We start from the raw sequence: 13064 nt of genomic DNA on the forward strand, positions 1-13064 counted from the left end.
GTATCTGGGACATTTTTGTCCCTAGTTCCTACATCACAGCCAGGCTGGTGCACGTTTTCACATGTGCACGTCTTCCTCCCTTCCCCTTTCCCCCTAAAAACCTGTCAGAGATGACAAACAGCTTAGAAAATGCAATTTCCGTGGTGTGATTTAATTGTGGTCGAGTATCTTTGAAATCACATAAAGACTCAGCAAGCAGGGGACAATTAAATAACACACACAAGTAAGCTAGCTGTGCTTCCCACGTTGATCACCTTGTACAACAAACACACAAGCACACATGCACACGCCTATTTGCCTATTGATCTGGGCAGCAAGGAATCTATATGACCCAAGTCAAATGTACTTGTGCAACTGCACGCATCACTGAGAATTCGCACCAAAACCAGAGCTGGTTGCGACAGTTTCCCTAATGTGAATGTTTTCCTGTTTGCATACCCCAGTAGCCATCATTCTGGTAGACATCTACCGTATAGAGAAAGACCCCAGGTCCCAGATACCCGTAATAGCCAATCAGTCACTTTTCTTACGCAGAACATACACACTGAAGAAGATGATATGGTACACACCAAAACGTCTGTGTTTTGGATTACACAGAACATTCCATAAAGGGTAGCAGAGCCATTTAATCCCATTTAGGCTCGATGTCAAAGAACGTTAATTGCTTAACCTACACCACTGGTGCGATAACGCAATATCGTCAATCAATATTTGTTTTCATTGAATTCAGAACTGCGAAGGGGTGTGTACTGTGTATATGTGGTTAATGTACAGTACCAGTCAAAAGTTTGGAGAGAATGCCAAGAATGTGCAAAGCTCTCATCAAGGCAAAGGGTGGCTCCTTTGAAGAATCTCAAATATTAAATATATTTTGATTTGTTTAACACTTTTTTGGTTAATACATGATTCCATACAATATGTGTTAATTCAAAGTTTTGGAGTCTTCACTATTATTCTACAATATAGAAAATAGTCAAAATAATGAAAACCCTTGTCACGACTTCCGCCGAAGTTGGCTCCTCTGCCTGTTCGGGCAGTGCTCGGCGGTCGTCGTCACCGTCCTACTAGCCGCCACCGATCCCTTTTCCTTTTTCTGTTTGTTTTGTCTTATTAGTTGCACCTATGTCTAATTGTGTTTTCCTGATGTGCTTCCTTATTTAAGACTAGTAAACCCGCCCTTGTTTTGTGCGGGATTGATTTTGTATTACGTGTTGTTGTCGTTGGGTGTGTTCGTGCTCCGGACCGTGTACCCTGTGTTTTGGGTTGGTCAGTATTTTTCGCGCCCTGTGTTTTGGGCATTGTATTTTGGTGCCATATCCTCGTCTCCTGTCTGACGGGATGAGCCCTGGAGTGGGCTAACGCAGTGTGGAATGGCCCAGACTCGGCAAGGGACCACTACCCCGAGTTCACCTGCCCGATTCCGAGCTGTGTTCGATCACCCACCAGAGGGTCGGGCGGTGGGTGAACGGCTGTTCCACCTGCGACAGGAGACGAGGAGCGTGCAGGACTTTGCCCTGGAGGTCCGGACCTTGGCCGCAGGAGCGGGGTGGAACGACAGGGCTTTGATCGACCAATACCGATGTAGCCTCAGGGAGGACATCCGCAGGGAGCTAGCGTGTCGGGACACCACCCTCACCTTGGATGAACTCATAGACATGTCCATTCGTCTGGACAACCTGCTGGCTGCCCGCGGGCATCCGGAACAGGCTCTGTTGTTTCCACCCCCAGGCCCTCCTGCTCCCATCCCCATGGAATTAGGGGTTGCTGCATCGAGGGGGACCGGAGGAGGAGATTTGGCTATCGCCTTCAGTAAGAGGAAGGCGACCCAATTACCACCCCATCGTCGAGGGGACTGAGCGATAGACCTCCTGGAGAACGCTGCACTTCCTAGGAGTCACATGTACCCATTGTCCCAGGAGACAGTGGCTATGGAGATATATGTCGCTGAATCGCTGGGACAGGGGTACATTTGGCCTTTCGCATCACCCGTCTCCTCAAGCTTCTTTTTTTGTGAAGAAGAAGGAGGGAGGTCTGCGTCCGTGCATTAATTATCGAGGTCTAAATTCTATCACAGTGGGGTTTAGTTATCCACTACCTCTCATCGCTACAGGGGTGGAATCATTTCACGGGGTGCGCTTCTTCACAAACCGGACCTGAGGAGTGCGTATAATCTGGTGCGTATCCGGGGAGGAGATGAGTGGAAAACCGCATTTAGTACTACATCTGGCCATTATGAGTACCTTCCTGGGTTATCGTATTTCCACCTCCGGGGGTGGTGATGGAGTGTGACCGCGTTACAGCCGTGCATAATTGGCCGACTCCGACCACGGTGAAAGAGGTGTAGCGGTTTTTAGGGTTTGCCAATTACTACCAATTACTATCCGGGGGTTTGGTCAGGTGGCTGCTTCCATTACCTCACTGCTGAAGGGAGGACTGGTGCGCTTGCGCTGGTCAGCAGAGGCGGGCAGAGCTTTCAGTCGTCTGAAGGAGCTGTTCACCAATGCGCCCGCGTTGGTGCATCCGGACCCCTCTTTAGCGTTCATAGTGGAGGTGGATGCGTCCGAGGCTGGGTTAGGGGCCGTGGTGTCCCAGCGCACGGGCGCGCCACCAAAGCTCCGCCCTTGTGCTTTTTTTAGAGGAAGCTCGGTCCGGCGGAGCGAAACTATGACGTGGGGGACCGGGAGATATTAGCTGTAGTCAAGGCTCTGAAGGTGTGGAGACATTGGCTTGAGGGGGCTAAGCACCCTTTTCTCATCTGGACTGACCATCATAATCTCGAGTATATCCGGGCAGTGAGGAGACTGAATCCGCGTCAGGCTAGATTGGCCATGTTCTTTATCCGGTTTCGCTTCACCATCTCGTACCGGCCAGGCTCCCAAAACACTAAAGCAGACACGCTGTCCCGCCTCTATGATACAGAGGAGCGAGCCGACCCCCATCCTTCCACCTTCATGTCTCGTGGCACCGGTAGTATGGGAGGTGGACGCGGAGATAGAGAGGGCATCACGGTTAGAGCCGGCCCGTGATAAATTAGTACGTTGGGCTCATACTCTACCCTCCTCGGGTCATCCTGGAGTCTTAGGGGGAGATACTGGTGGCCCACGTTGGCTAAGGACGTGAGATGTTATGTCTCCTCCTGCTCGGTGTGCGCTCAGAGCAAGGCTCCTCGAGACTTGCCTCGAGGGAAGTTACAGCCCCTCCCCGTTCCACAACGGCCGTGGTAACACTTGTCGGTAGACTTCCTCACCGACCTTAACACCCATCCCAGATTTTGGATGGCGTTTATGGAGAGACTGGGGGTCTCGGTCAGCTTGACCTCGTGTTTCCACCCCGAGAGTAATGGGCAGGTGGAGCGAGTAAACCAGGATGTGGGCAGGTTTCTGCGTTCATATTGCCTGGACCGGCCAGGTGAGTGGGCGAGGTATGTTCCTTGGGCTGAGCTCACTCAGAACTCCCTCTGCCACACCTCAACGAATATGTCTCCCTTTCAGTGTGTGTTGGGCTACCAGCCGGTCCTGGCCCCATGGCATCAGAGCCAGACCGAGGCTCCTGCTGTAGAGGAATGAGTACAGCTCTCAAAGGACACCTGGAAAGCCGTCCAGGAATCGCTGAGACTGGCGGGGGAACTGCAGAAGAAGAGCGCTGACCAGCACCGCAGTGAGGCCCCCGTGTTCGCACCGGGGGACCGGGTCTGGCTCTCGACCCGAAACCTGCCCCTCCGCCTGCCCTGCCGGAAGCTGGGGCCGCAGTGTGTGGGGCCATTTAAAGTCCTGAGGAGGATAAACGAGGTGTGTTACAGGTTACAACTTCCTACTTATTATCGTATTAACCCCTCGTTTCATGTGTCTATCCTCAGGCTGGTGGTGGCTGGTCCCTTTCAAGAAGGTGAGGTGCCTGAGGTCCCTCCGCCCCCTGTGGACATTGAGGGGTCCCCGGCGTACACAGTACGTGGCATTCTGGACTCGAGACGCCGGGTGGGGGGCCTACAGTACCTCGTGGACTGGGAGGAGTACGGTCCGGAGGAGAGGTGCTGGGTACCGGTGGGGGACATTTTGGACCCTTCACTCCTGAGAGACTTCCACCGCCTCCAGCTGAATCGCCCGGCGCCTCGCCCTCCGGGTCGCCCTCCGGGTCGCCCTCGAGGCCGGTGGCGGCGCGCTGCGGGAGCCGCGCGTACGGTCGTGACTTCCGCCGAAGTTGGCTCCCCTGCCTGTTCGGGCAGTACTCGGCGGTTGTCGTCACCGTCCTACTAGCCGCCACCGATCCCTTTTCCTTTTTCTGTTTGTTTTGTCTTATTAGTTGCACCTGTGACTAATTGTGTTTCCTGATGTGCTTCCTTATTTAAGGCTAGTAAACCCGCCCTTGTATTGTGCGGGATTGATTTTGTGTTACGTGTTGTTGTCATTGGGTGTGTTAGTGCTCCGGACCATCTACCATGTGTTTTGGGTTGGTCAGTATTTCTCGCGCCCTGTTTTGGGCATTGTATTTTGGTGCCATATTAAAGTGCACTTTTCCCTTTGGAACTCTCTGCCCTCTGTGCCCGATTCTTACCTCACACACCCAGTCCCGCGTGACAACCCTTGAATGAGTAGGTGTATCCAAATGTTTGACAAATACTGTATGACTGCATCCCAAATGTCACCCTGTTCCGTATATGGGCTCTGGTCAAAGGTAATGCACTACATAGGGAATAGGGGGCCATTTGGGATTCAACCTATGTACAGTATATTTACAATGCTGGATTGTAAAGCCCCAAAATGTATTGAAGTCATTTATTGCAGGTTCTTGGTTCTTGCTATGAACTGAACATAATGTACTAATAAGCATTGTTTATTAAGCAGGGAGAAAGAGAGTGAGAGAGAGAGAGAGAGAGAGAGAGAGAGAGAGAGAGAGAGAGAGAGAGAGAGAGAGAGGGTTTTTTAACCTGCCGAGAGACAGAGAGAGAGAGAGAGAGAGAGAGAGAGAGAGAGAGAGAGAGAGAGAAAAATAGCGAGAGGGTTTTTTAACCTCCCGAGCGAGAGAGAGAGAGAGAGAGAGAGAGAGAGAGAAAAAGAGAACGAGAGAGAGAGAGGTGTTAAAAGTAAAGTAACTTCCACCACACACAAACTGGCAGAGAAAAAGGAGGAAGGACTGCTGCCCTCATCAGAACAGGAAATGTGCTGCTCATTTAGAAACAGGAAACTCTGCAGTGGAAAACACAATTACAGACCAGATTAATCCAATACTATAACAACAATTGTGTGTCCCCATAATCCCATACCACTGTGGCTAAACCAAGAGCTTGTAGAACTATTATAAATTGAATTGAATTCCTATTTCTCATTCCACACTGACACTGCATGGAGGAGGTGATTGAACACGGGCTTGTTGCCTTCTCTGTTTCTCTCTTGAGGGGCAGGTTGATTTCAGGGTAATGAGATATCAGTGTGCAAGCAGATCACTTTTTACAATGGCTGTATCTTTCTCCAACTCAGTGGACTTGTGGTTAGATGATCCACCTGAGATTGGAAGGTTGGAGGATTGATACCCGGACGAGCCATTCCAAAGAATAAAAATGGGACTTGATGACTCTCTGCTTGGCACAAATATGTCAGTATTATAATGTACTGTTAGCTGTAGATAACAAGCATAGCTCTAGGCAAGACAGGCACACATCCTTTGATCAAGGCTTCAGTCTTCGCTATTTATATTCTTCACAGCCTTGGCTAAGTATCAAACCTTATCTGTGTCCTGAAAGGCACCTTATTCCCTCTTCCCTATATAGTGCACTATCTTTGACCAGAGCCCTATATGGGCCCTGGTCAAAAGTAGTGCACTATATAGGGAAGAGGGGGCATTTGGGACATGGCCCTTGCAACCTTGAGTTTGAAACTCCCCTGAATATTGCTGCTGAATATGGCTCCACTTTGATCTGTTCCCAGATCTGTTTCCAGTCAGCAGAAAAGCAGCAACTTCTTCTCGACTGCTGAATCTTCACATTACTCATACAGAGATGACTGGAGCCGCTTGGCCAATAGAAAGTTAGTGTTTTGTATTCACTTTTCACTGTTGACTATTCACTATTCACTGCTGCGTTTTCATGTATCACTGAAACCATATATCACAAATTAAAAGACAAAATAATTTAAAGACATGGAATAAGGTAAAATCATGTTACCAACCTTATGCGGTAAACCTGAACACCTACAGTGAACCTAGTACCTAGTACCTACTGCATCTGGGAAATCCAACTGCAACTAAAACCTAGGGTGACAATATAGCATGACTCTAAAATCAGCCATGGCGGATTGTCGACCCCCAAAAAAGTGCAAATGACAAAAAAAAACTCAAATTTGAAAAGTCATGACTTGACCGACTTATAAGAGGGGTTGAGGTTCATACACTGGCCGAAATGAAATCTAATTCCATACTGATTCCACCCTGCAACCCCAAAAGCACAACATGAGTCGTCTTATCCACATGGGTCCCATCCTGAAGAAGTCTTGTGGAGCTATTTCACACAAAAAAGAGCTCGTGAAAACTATAGAAGTTACTGTATTCTAATACAATACAGAGAAATCTGAGCTTTTCAATAACTATTCCAACATGCTTTGTTTGTTTGCTTTATTGTCAATATGTCCACCTCACAGATGATGTGCAGTTGAAGTCGGAGGTTTACATACACCTTAGCCAAATACATTTAAACTCAGTTTTTCACAATTCCTGACATTTAATCCTACTAAAAAATCCCTGTTTTAGGTCAGTTAGGATCACCACTTTATTTTAAGAAGATGAAATGTCAGAATAATAGTAGAGAGTGATTTATTTCAGCTTTTAATTCTTTCATCACATTCCCAGTGGGTCAGAAGTTTGCATACACTCAAATAGTATTTGGTAGTTTTTCCTTTAAATTGTTTAACTTGGGTCACACATTTCAGGTAGCCTTCCACAAGCTTCCCACAATACGTTGGGGGAATTTTGGTCCATTCCTCCTGACAGAGCTGGTGTAACTGAGTCAGGTTTTGTAGGTCTCCTTGCTCGCATATGCTTTTTCAGTTCTGCCCACAGATTTTCTATGTGATTGAGGTCAGGGCTTTGTGATGGCCACTCCAATACCTTGACTTTGTTGTCCTTAAGCCATTTTGCCACAACTTTGGAAGTATGCTTGGGGTCATTGTCCATTTGGAAGAACCATTTGCGACCAAGCTTTAACTTCCTGACTGATGTCTTGAGATGTTGCTTCAATATATCCGCATAATTTCCTCCTCATGATGCCATCTTTTTTTGTGAAGTGCACCAGTCCCTCCTGCAGAAAAGCACCCCTACAACATGATGCTGCTACCCCGCGCTACACGGTTGGGATTGTGTTCTTCGGCTTGCAAGCCTCCCCCCTTTTTCCTCCAAACATAACGATGGTCATTATGGCCAAACAGTTCTATTTTTGTTTCATCAGACCAGAGGATATTTCTTCAAAAACTACGATCTTTGTCCCAAATGGGCAGTTGCAAACCGTAGTCTGGCTTTTTTATGGCAGTTTTGGAGCAGTGGCTTCTTGTTTGCTGAGCAGCCTTTCAGGTTATGTTGATATAGGACTTGTTTTACTGTGGATATAGATATTTTTGTACCTGTTTAATCCAGCATCTTCACAAGGTTCTTTGCTGTTGTTCTGTGATTGATTTGCACTTTTCGGACCAAGTACGTTCAGCTCTAAAAGACAGAACGTATCTCCTTCCTGAGCGTGGGCTGCGTGGGTCCATGGTGTTTATACTTGCGTACTTTTGTTTGTACAAATGAACGTGGTACCTTCAGGCGTTTGGAAATTGCTCCAAAGGATAAACCAGACTTCCACTTCACAATAACAGCACTTACAGTTGACCGGGGCAGATCTAGCAGGGCACAAATTTGACCAACTGACTTGTTGGAAAGGTGGCATCCTATGATGGTGTCATGTTGAAAGTCACTGAGCTCTTCATAAGCCCCATTCTACTGCCAATGTTTGTCTATGGAGATTTAATGGCTGTGTGCTCGATTTTATACACCTGTCAGCAACTAGTGTGGCTGAAATAGTCAAATACACTCATTTGAAGGGGTGCCCACATACTTTTGGCCATGTAGTGTATGTTTAGTAAACATGAGCAGTATGGATTGTGTACTGTATGTTATGTGTTAGAGTAGATGCACCCATGTGGCATGCTATCTATAGTCATATGATCTATTGAGTCTATTGGGAACTGTCGCATATAAAATCATCCCCAGGAAGACATTGCCTCAAAGTCTGGTCACAGATCTGTTTGTGCTGTCTTATCAACTCACCAGAGTTGGCAAGGCAGCAGAAACAGATCTGGGACCAGGCATATTCCCTCATCCCTCAGAGAGAACAAGAGAACGAAGAAATGTATACTCACTGAAAGCTGCTACTGCCAGGATCAGCGTCACAACGATGGAAACCCAGGAGACCCACAATGCTTTCTTGCGGTAGCTTTGAGCTTCGTGGGGCTTCAGCCTCATGCTGCTCTCCAGTAAGCCTGTCAAAAGCAACACGGTATTAAGCAAGGGTGAGATTCCAGAACACTTTTAGCACTCACATCATAATCGTTTGTCCATTGCCTACAATAGATGTAAGATTATCTACATGCTATGAAGCTTCCTGGTTTCTGTAACAAAGAAAAATGAAGCAATACACGCATTTGAAGGATCCTTGTAATTGTAGACTACTGAAAACCCAGAGGTGTGAGGACTGGCACAGGTGTGATAATAGTGTAGGGTTACACAGTAAACTACTGTCTCACAATAGTGATAATGATGAGGCACTGTGGGCCATCAAGAAATGAAATGTTCGAGACATGAAATCAAGTTGGTCACGAGCTGAGTCCTACCGACTGCAACCTCAAGAGCCTGGGATGTATTCACTACATCTAGCAACAAGAAACCATTTTACAGTTTAAGAACCAATTGGAAGCAAACAGAAAAAAAACGGAATAAACGGGGAGGGACCTACCTGAATTTGTCCAATAGAAACCCTCTTTTTCGTTACAAAACTTTTTCAGTTTGGAGTAAACGGTTTCTGTTGCGAATTTTTTTTAGACAGACTAAACATTTTGCAACAGAATCAGCATAATAAATACATACATAGTCCTCTAAAATGTGTTTTGAATAAGGTGAATTGCATATAAGAGCTAGAGGGCGTGGACATTATTTTTATTTTAGAGTCGGCTGAACAGAGTACCAGCATGTAGGTTATACCATAATGGTCATTGATACAATTATCTCAGAGATGTATTCCTTAGATGTGTAGGATCGGTGATGGAGATAGTGCCCTGATATTATCAAGCAGTTTGTCTGTCAGTGTAAAACTTAATAAATGTGTTATGGCTGCCTTACTATACCCCCTTCAAGTGAAGTCTAAATATTTCAGGTCTCCAGTCTGCTTAAAGAGACTACTTATAACGTATAATCAAAATTCTGGAAACGTGCTGGGAGTAGCCCATAAGCGTTCAGAGGTACGTTCAGAGTAACTGACAGTTTAGTTTGTTGAGATATTTCTGCTAAAAGAAAAAATACGAAACGTACATAGAATGTTGGCTTACTTTGTACTATCGACAGACTATTATATTGTGTTAGTGGACTGCAATAATTTCTAGTGCACAAAACATAAAAAAACCTTCCTTGAAAATTATTAATACTATTGCGATATTATCCAATGAAGGCGCACATATGTCAACATTCAGACGCACTCTAGGCTAAAGTAGCCTAGTCTACGTTTAAATAGCAGGCTTATTCTATTTTTGTTTGATTTCTCATAGTAATCGGCCTACCTTGCCCCTCCACGCTATCGCTAATCTTCATCTCCTGGTCCATCTTGAATTTAGGTTCCCCCTGACTTGCTCTTTTGGGTGGCTGTTGATCTGTCGGGTCGAACTGGCCGTTCACAGTCGACGGATCAACAATAGTTGGATCCGGGATGGTGCTCACCGGGTCTGAGGCTGTAGAGTCCGTCATTGCTCTAAATTGCGGTTCCAATTAGGCAACTCCAAAAGTCTCACACCAACGCGCGAAGTTCCGTCCTCAAGCGTTGAGTTGCGGCCGGCGGAGTGGGCTTCTGTAGATCAATACCGTGCCCCCATGCCAGTCATGAATTCGAAGTCGAGTGCGAAGACAGCAGCAAGAGGACTCTAATTACGAATCTAGTTTATTTAACGAGGCCTCTGGGTTGTGTGGAATCCGTACCCATGTCCATGTCAAGTCTGCTTATCAGTGAACACTGGAGACTGTAGACATGTTTGCCACGCTACAACAGTTCCCGGTTCGACTCCGCTGCGCGTAATGAACAACATCTGTCCCAGGTCGTTCTCGAGACAGCATCGATTTTTACTGGCGCACAGTAGGCGATTCCAAATAGTCTCAGAAGAATATTAAAGGAAAACAAACACATTCAATGAGAAATATATGTGCTTTGTGGCTCGTAACTATTTTATCAATGCCATGAACAAACATATTTTTCTATTTCTAAATATTGATTTAGTCTATGGAGTGTTCCTACACATGAAGTAATGTAGATGTAGACAAACATAGTATGCATATTATTATGCCTGGACAGTATGGGGCATTGGACTGTAAATCACTCTCAGGTAAACAGCTTCTTGCTAACATAAATATACTATTTGTTTGAATGCCATTCAATAATAGTGCACTAAAGTGGCAATGGAGGAAGTAGCCCATAGAATAGCTCAGACCACTGTCCTTAAACTATTGGCCTATATCTAGCTATCTACTTTTCCCACTATAATAGACTATAACGCTATGGCTTGAATGCTGGAATGTTATGTCGTTTTGCTCAAAGATCAAGACTAAAAACTGCACGCTTGAATCTCTTTGATTGCCGACCTATATACGGTGCATTCGGAAAGTATTCAGACCCCTTCACATTTTCTGTATTTTGTTACATTACAGCCTTATTCTAAAATTGATTAAATTGGTTTTTTTTCCCGCCTCATCAATCTACACACAATACCCCATAACGATAAAGCAAAAACGGAAATATCACATTTACATAAGTATTCAGACCCTTTACTCAGTACTTTGTTGAGTAAACTTAGGCAGCGATTACAGCCTCGTGTCTTCTTGGGTATGATGCTACAAGTTTGGCACACTTGTATTTGGGGAGTTTCTCCCATTCTTCTCTGCAGATCCTCTCAAGCTCTGTTAGGTTGGATGGGGAGCATCACTGCACAGCTATTTTCAGGTCTCTCCAGAGATGTTTGATCAGGTTTAAGTCCAGGATCTGGCTGGGCCACTCAAGGACATTCAGAGACTTGTCCCGAAGCCACTCCTGTGTTGTCTTGACTGTGTGCTTAGGGTCGTTATCCTGTTGGAAGGTGAACCTTCACCCTAGTCTGAGGTCTTGAGTGCTCTGGAGTAGGTTTTCATCAAGGATCTCTCTGTACTTTGCTCTGTTCATCTTTCCCTCGATCTTGACCAGGTTCCCAGTCCCTGCTGCTGAAAAACATCCCCACAATAGGATGCTGATAACACCATCCTTCACCGTAGGGATGGTGCCAGGTTTCCTCCAGACGTGACGCTTGGCATTCAGGCCAAGCAGGTGGACTACAGATGGACTCCAATCAAGTTGTAGAAACATCTCAAGGATGATAAATGGAAACAGCATGCACCTGAGCTCAATTTCAAGTTTCATAGCAAATAGTCTGAATACTTATGTAAATAAGGTATTTCTGTTTTTTATTTGTAATAAATGTGCAAAAATGTCTAAAAACCTGTTTTTGCTTCGTCATTATGGGGTATTGATGAGGAATTTATTTGATTTTATCCATTTTAGAATAAGGCTGTAACGTAACAAAATGTGGAAAAAGCCAAGGGGCCTGAAAACTTTCCCGAATGCCAGTGGCACAGACCATGCAGACGGAAAGGTTACTTACTGTAAGGTACAGCCTGCCCCTATGTGGAATATTGCAACTATTACAGCACAAGGTGAATTTTTTTTTTTTTGCTTTAATTTGTACTGTATTATTATCCATATACTGCCCTATTCTTTCAATTTTGCCACGATTATAAACATACCGTAGACAATATAACTGAGAGAAAATAATTTTCCCTCTAGTGTTCAAGCACTAGCCCGATAGCATTGAAGCGACACAGTTTCTCAACACGACCTATGACCCTGCATCATCATTCCCCGTGCTCTGTGGATATGCTGTCTCACCCCTTAACAGGAAGTGTAAAAGCGTCCTTATTGAACATAGTTTTTTTCAAAGCAAATTGATGTTGTGATCATGTTCATAGCACAGTGTTCTATACTGAAAGGTTTTACTATATGTGGGTATATGTATTGTCAGTGTCTAGGAACTGACAATTATAACACTGTAACACTGTTATAACTTGCCTGAAAAAAGGGCTTGATTGCCAAAATATTGCACTATCCCTTTAATGTGAGATTGTTAGGCCTACTGTATGCTGCTAGGCTAGACTTGGCAGTCACACTTTATTTGCATAGATTGAAAATCATTTTAAATGTTTGAAAAGCTTACAGCAAGCAATACCATTCACCTGAATCACACTTTGTTATTATACATATGAAAAATACTGCATAGGTCCAAGATAAAACATACAGTACACTCATTCCCACAGACATGATTTTTTACCCCGCACTAACCTCTGGAAGAGGAATGCTTCTTTGTTGGTTGTCAGATCTTTCTTGTAGCCTGCCCTGAAGTGGTTGATCCGCGTGTCACAGTTCAGCAGCTGCTTGGGCTTCTAGCCAGGGCTGGGCGGTATACCATATTTTATGATATACCGGTATTTATGCAGGGACTGGTTTGGGTTTTTACTTGACCTTCTATACCGGTATTTGAATGTTTTGGTTTGTTAAATGTGATACGCCATGTGTAATGTACATTTTTATAGTTTACTTTGCTACTTGAGTCATCTCTCTCCGTGCCACTCTGTGCAAAAGAGCAAGAGGGTAAGTAATAAAATGGGGATGAGGTAGTTGGGTGTGCTATTTACAGATTGGCTATGTACAGGTACAGTGATCGGTAGGCTGCTTTGACAGCTGATGCTTAAAGTTTTAG

At 45.3% G+C, this 13064-nt stretch overlaps 1 protein-coding gene across 1 annotated transcript in view; it reads right to left on the reverse strand.

Moving 5' to 3' along the window:
• LOC110527562 (transmembrane protein 163a) overlaps nucleotides 1-10355 on the reverse strand; it is a 42910-nt gene extending 32555 nt beyond the window's left edge. Inside the window, exons 1-2 of the mRNA XM_021608930.3 lie at nucleotides 9795-10355; nucleotides 8385-8504 (exon numbers count right to left, since the gene is read on the reverse strand). Of these exons, the coding sequence (XP_021464605.2) occupies nucleotides 8385-8504; nucleotides 9795-9978 (304 nt within the window). The 5' untranslated portion in view covers nucleotides 9979-10355. The remainder of the gene's footprint in view (nucleotides 1-8384; nucleotides 8505-9794) is intronic.
• Nucleotides 10356-13064: the final 2709 nt, after the last annotated feature.

This window comes from Oncorhynchus mykiss, chromosome 7 (genome assembly GCF_057628025.1).
Source record: "Oncorhynchus mykiss isolate SJ-2025 chromosome 7, ASM5762802v1, whole genome shotgun sequence".
NCBI lineage: Eukaryota > Metazoa > Chordata > Actinopteri > Salmoniformes > Salmonidae > Oncorhynchus > Oncorhynchus mykiss.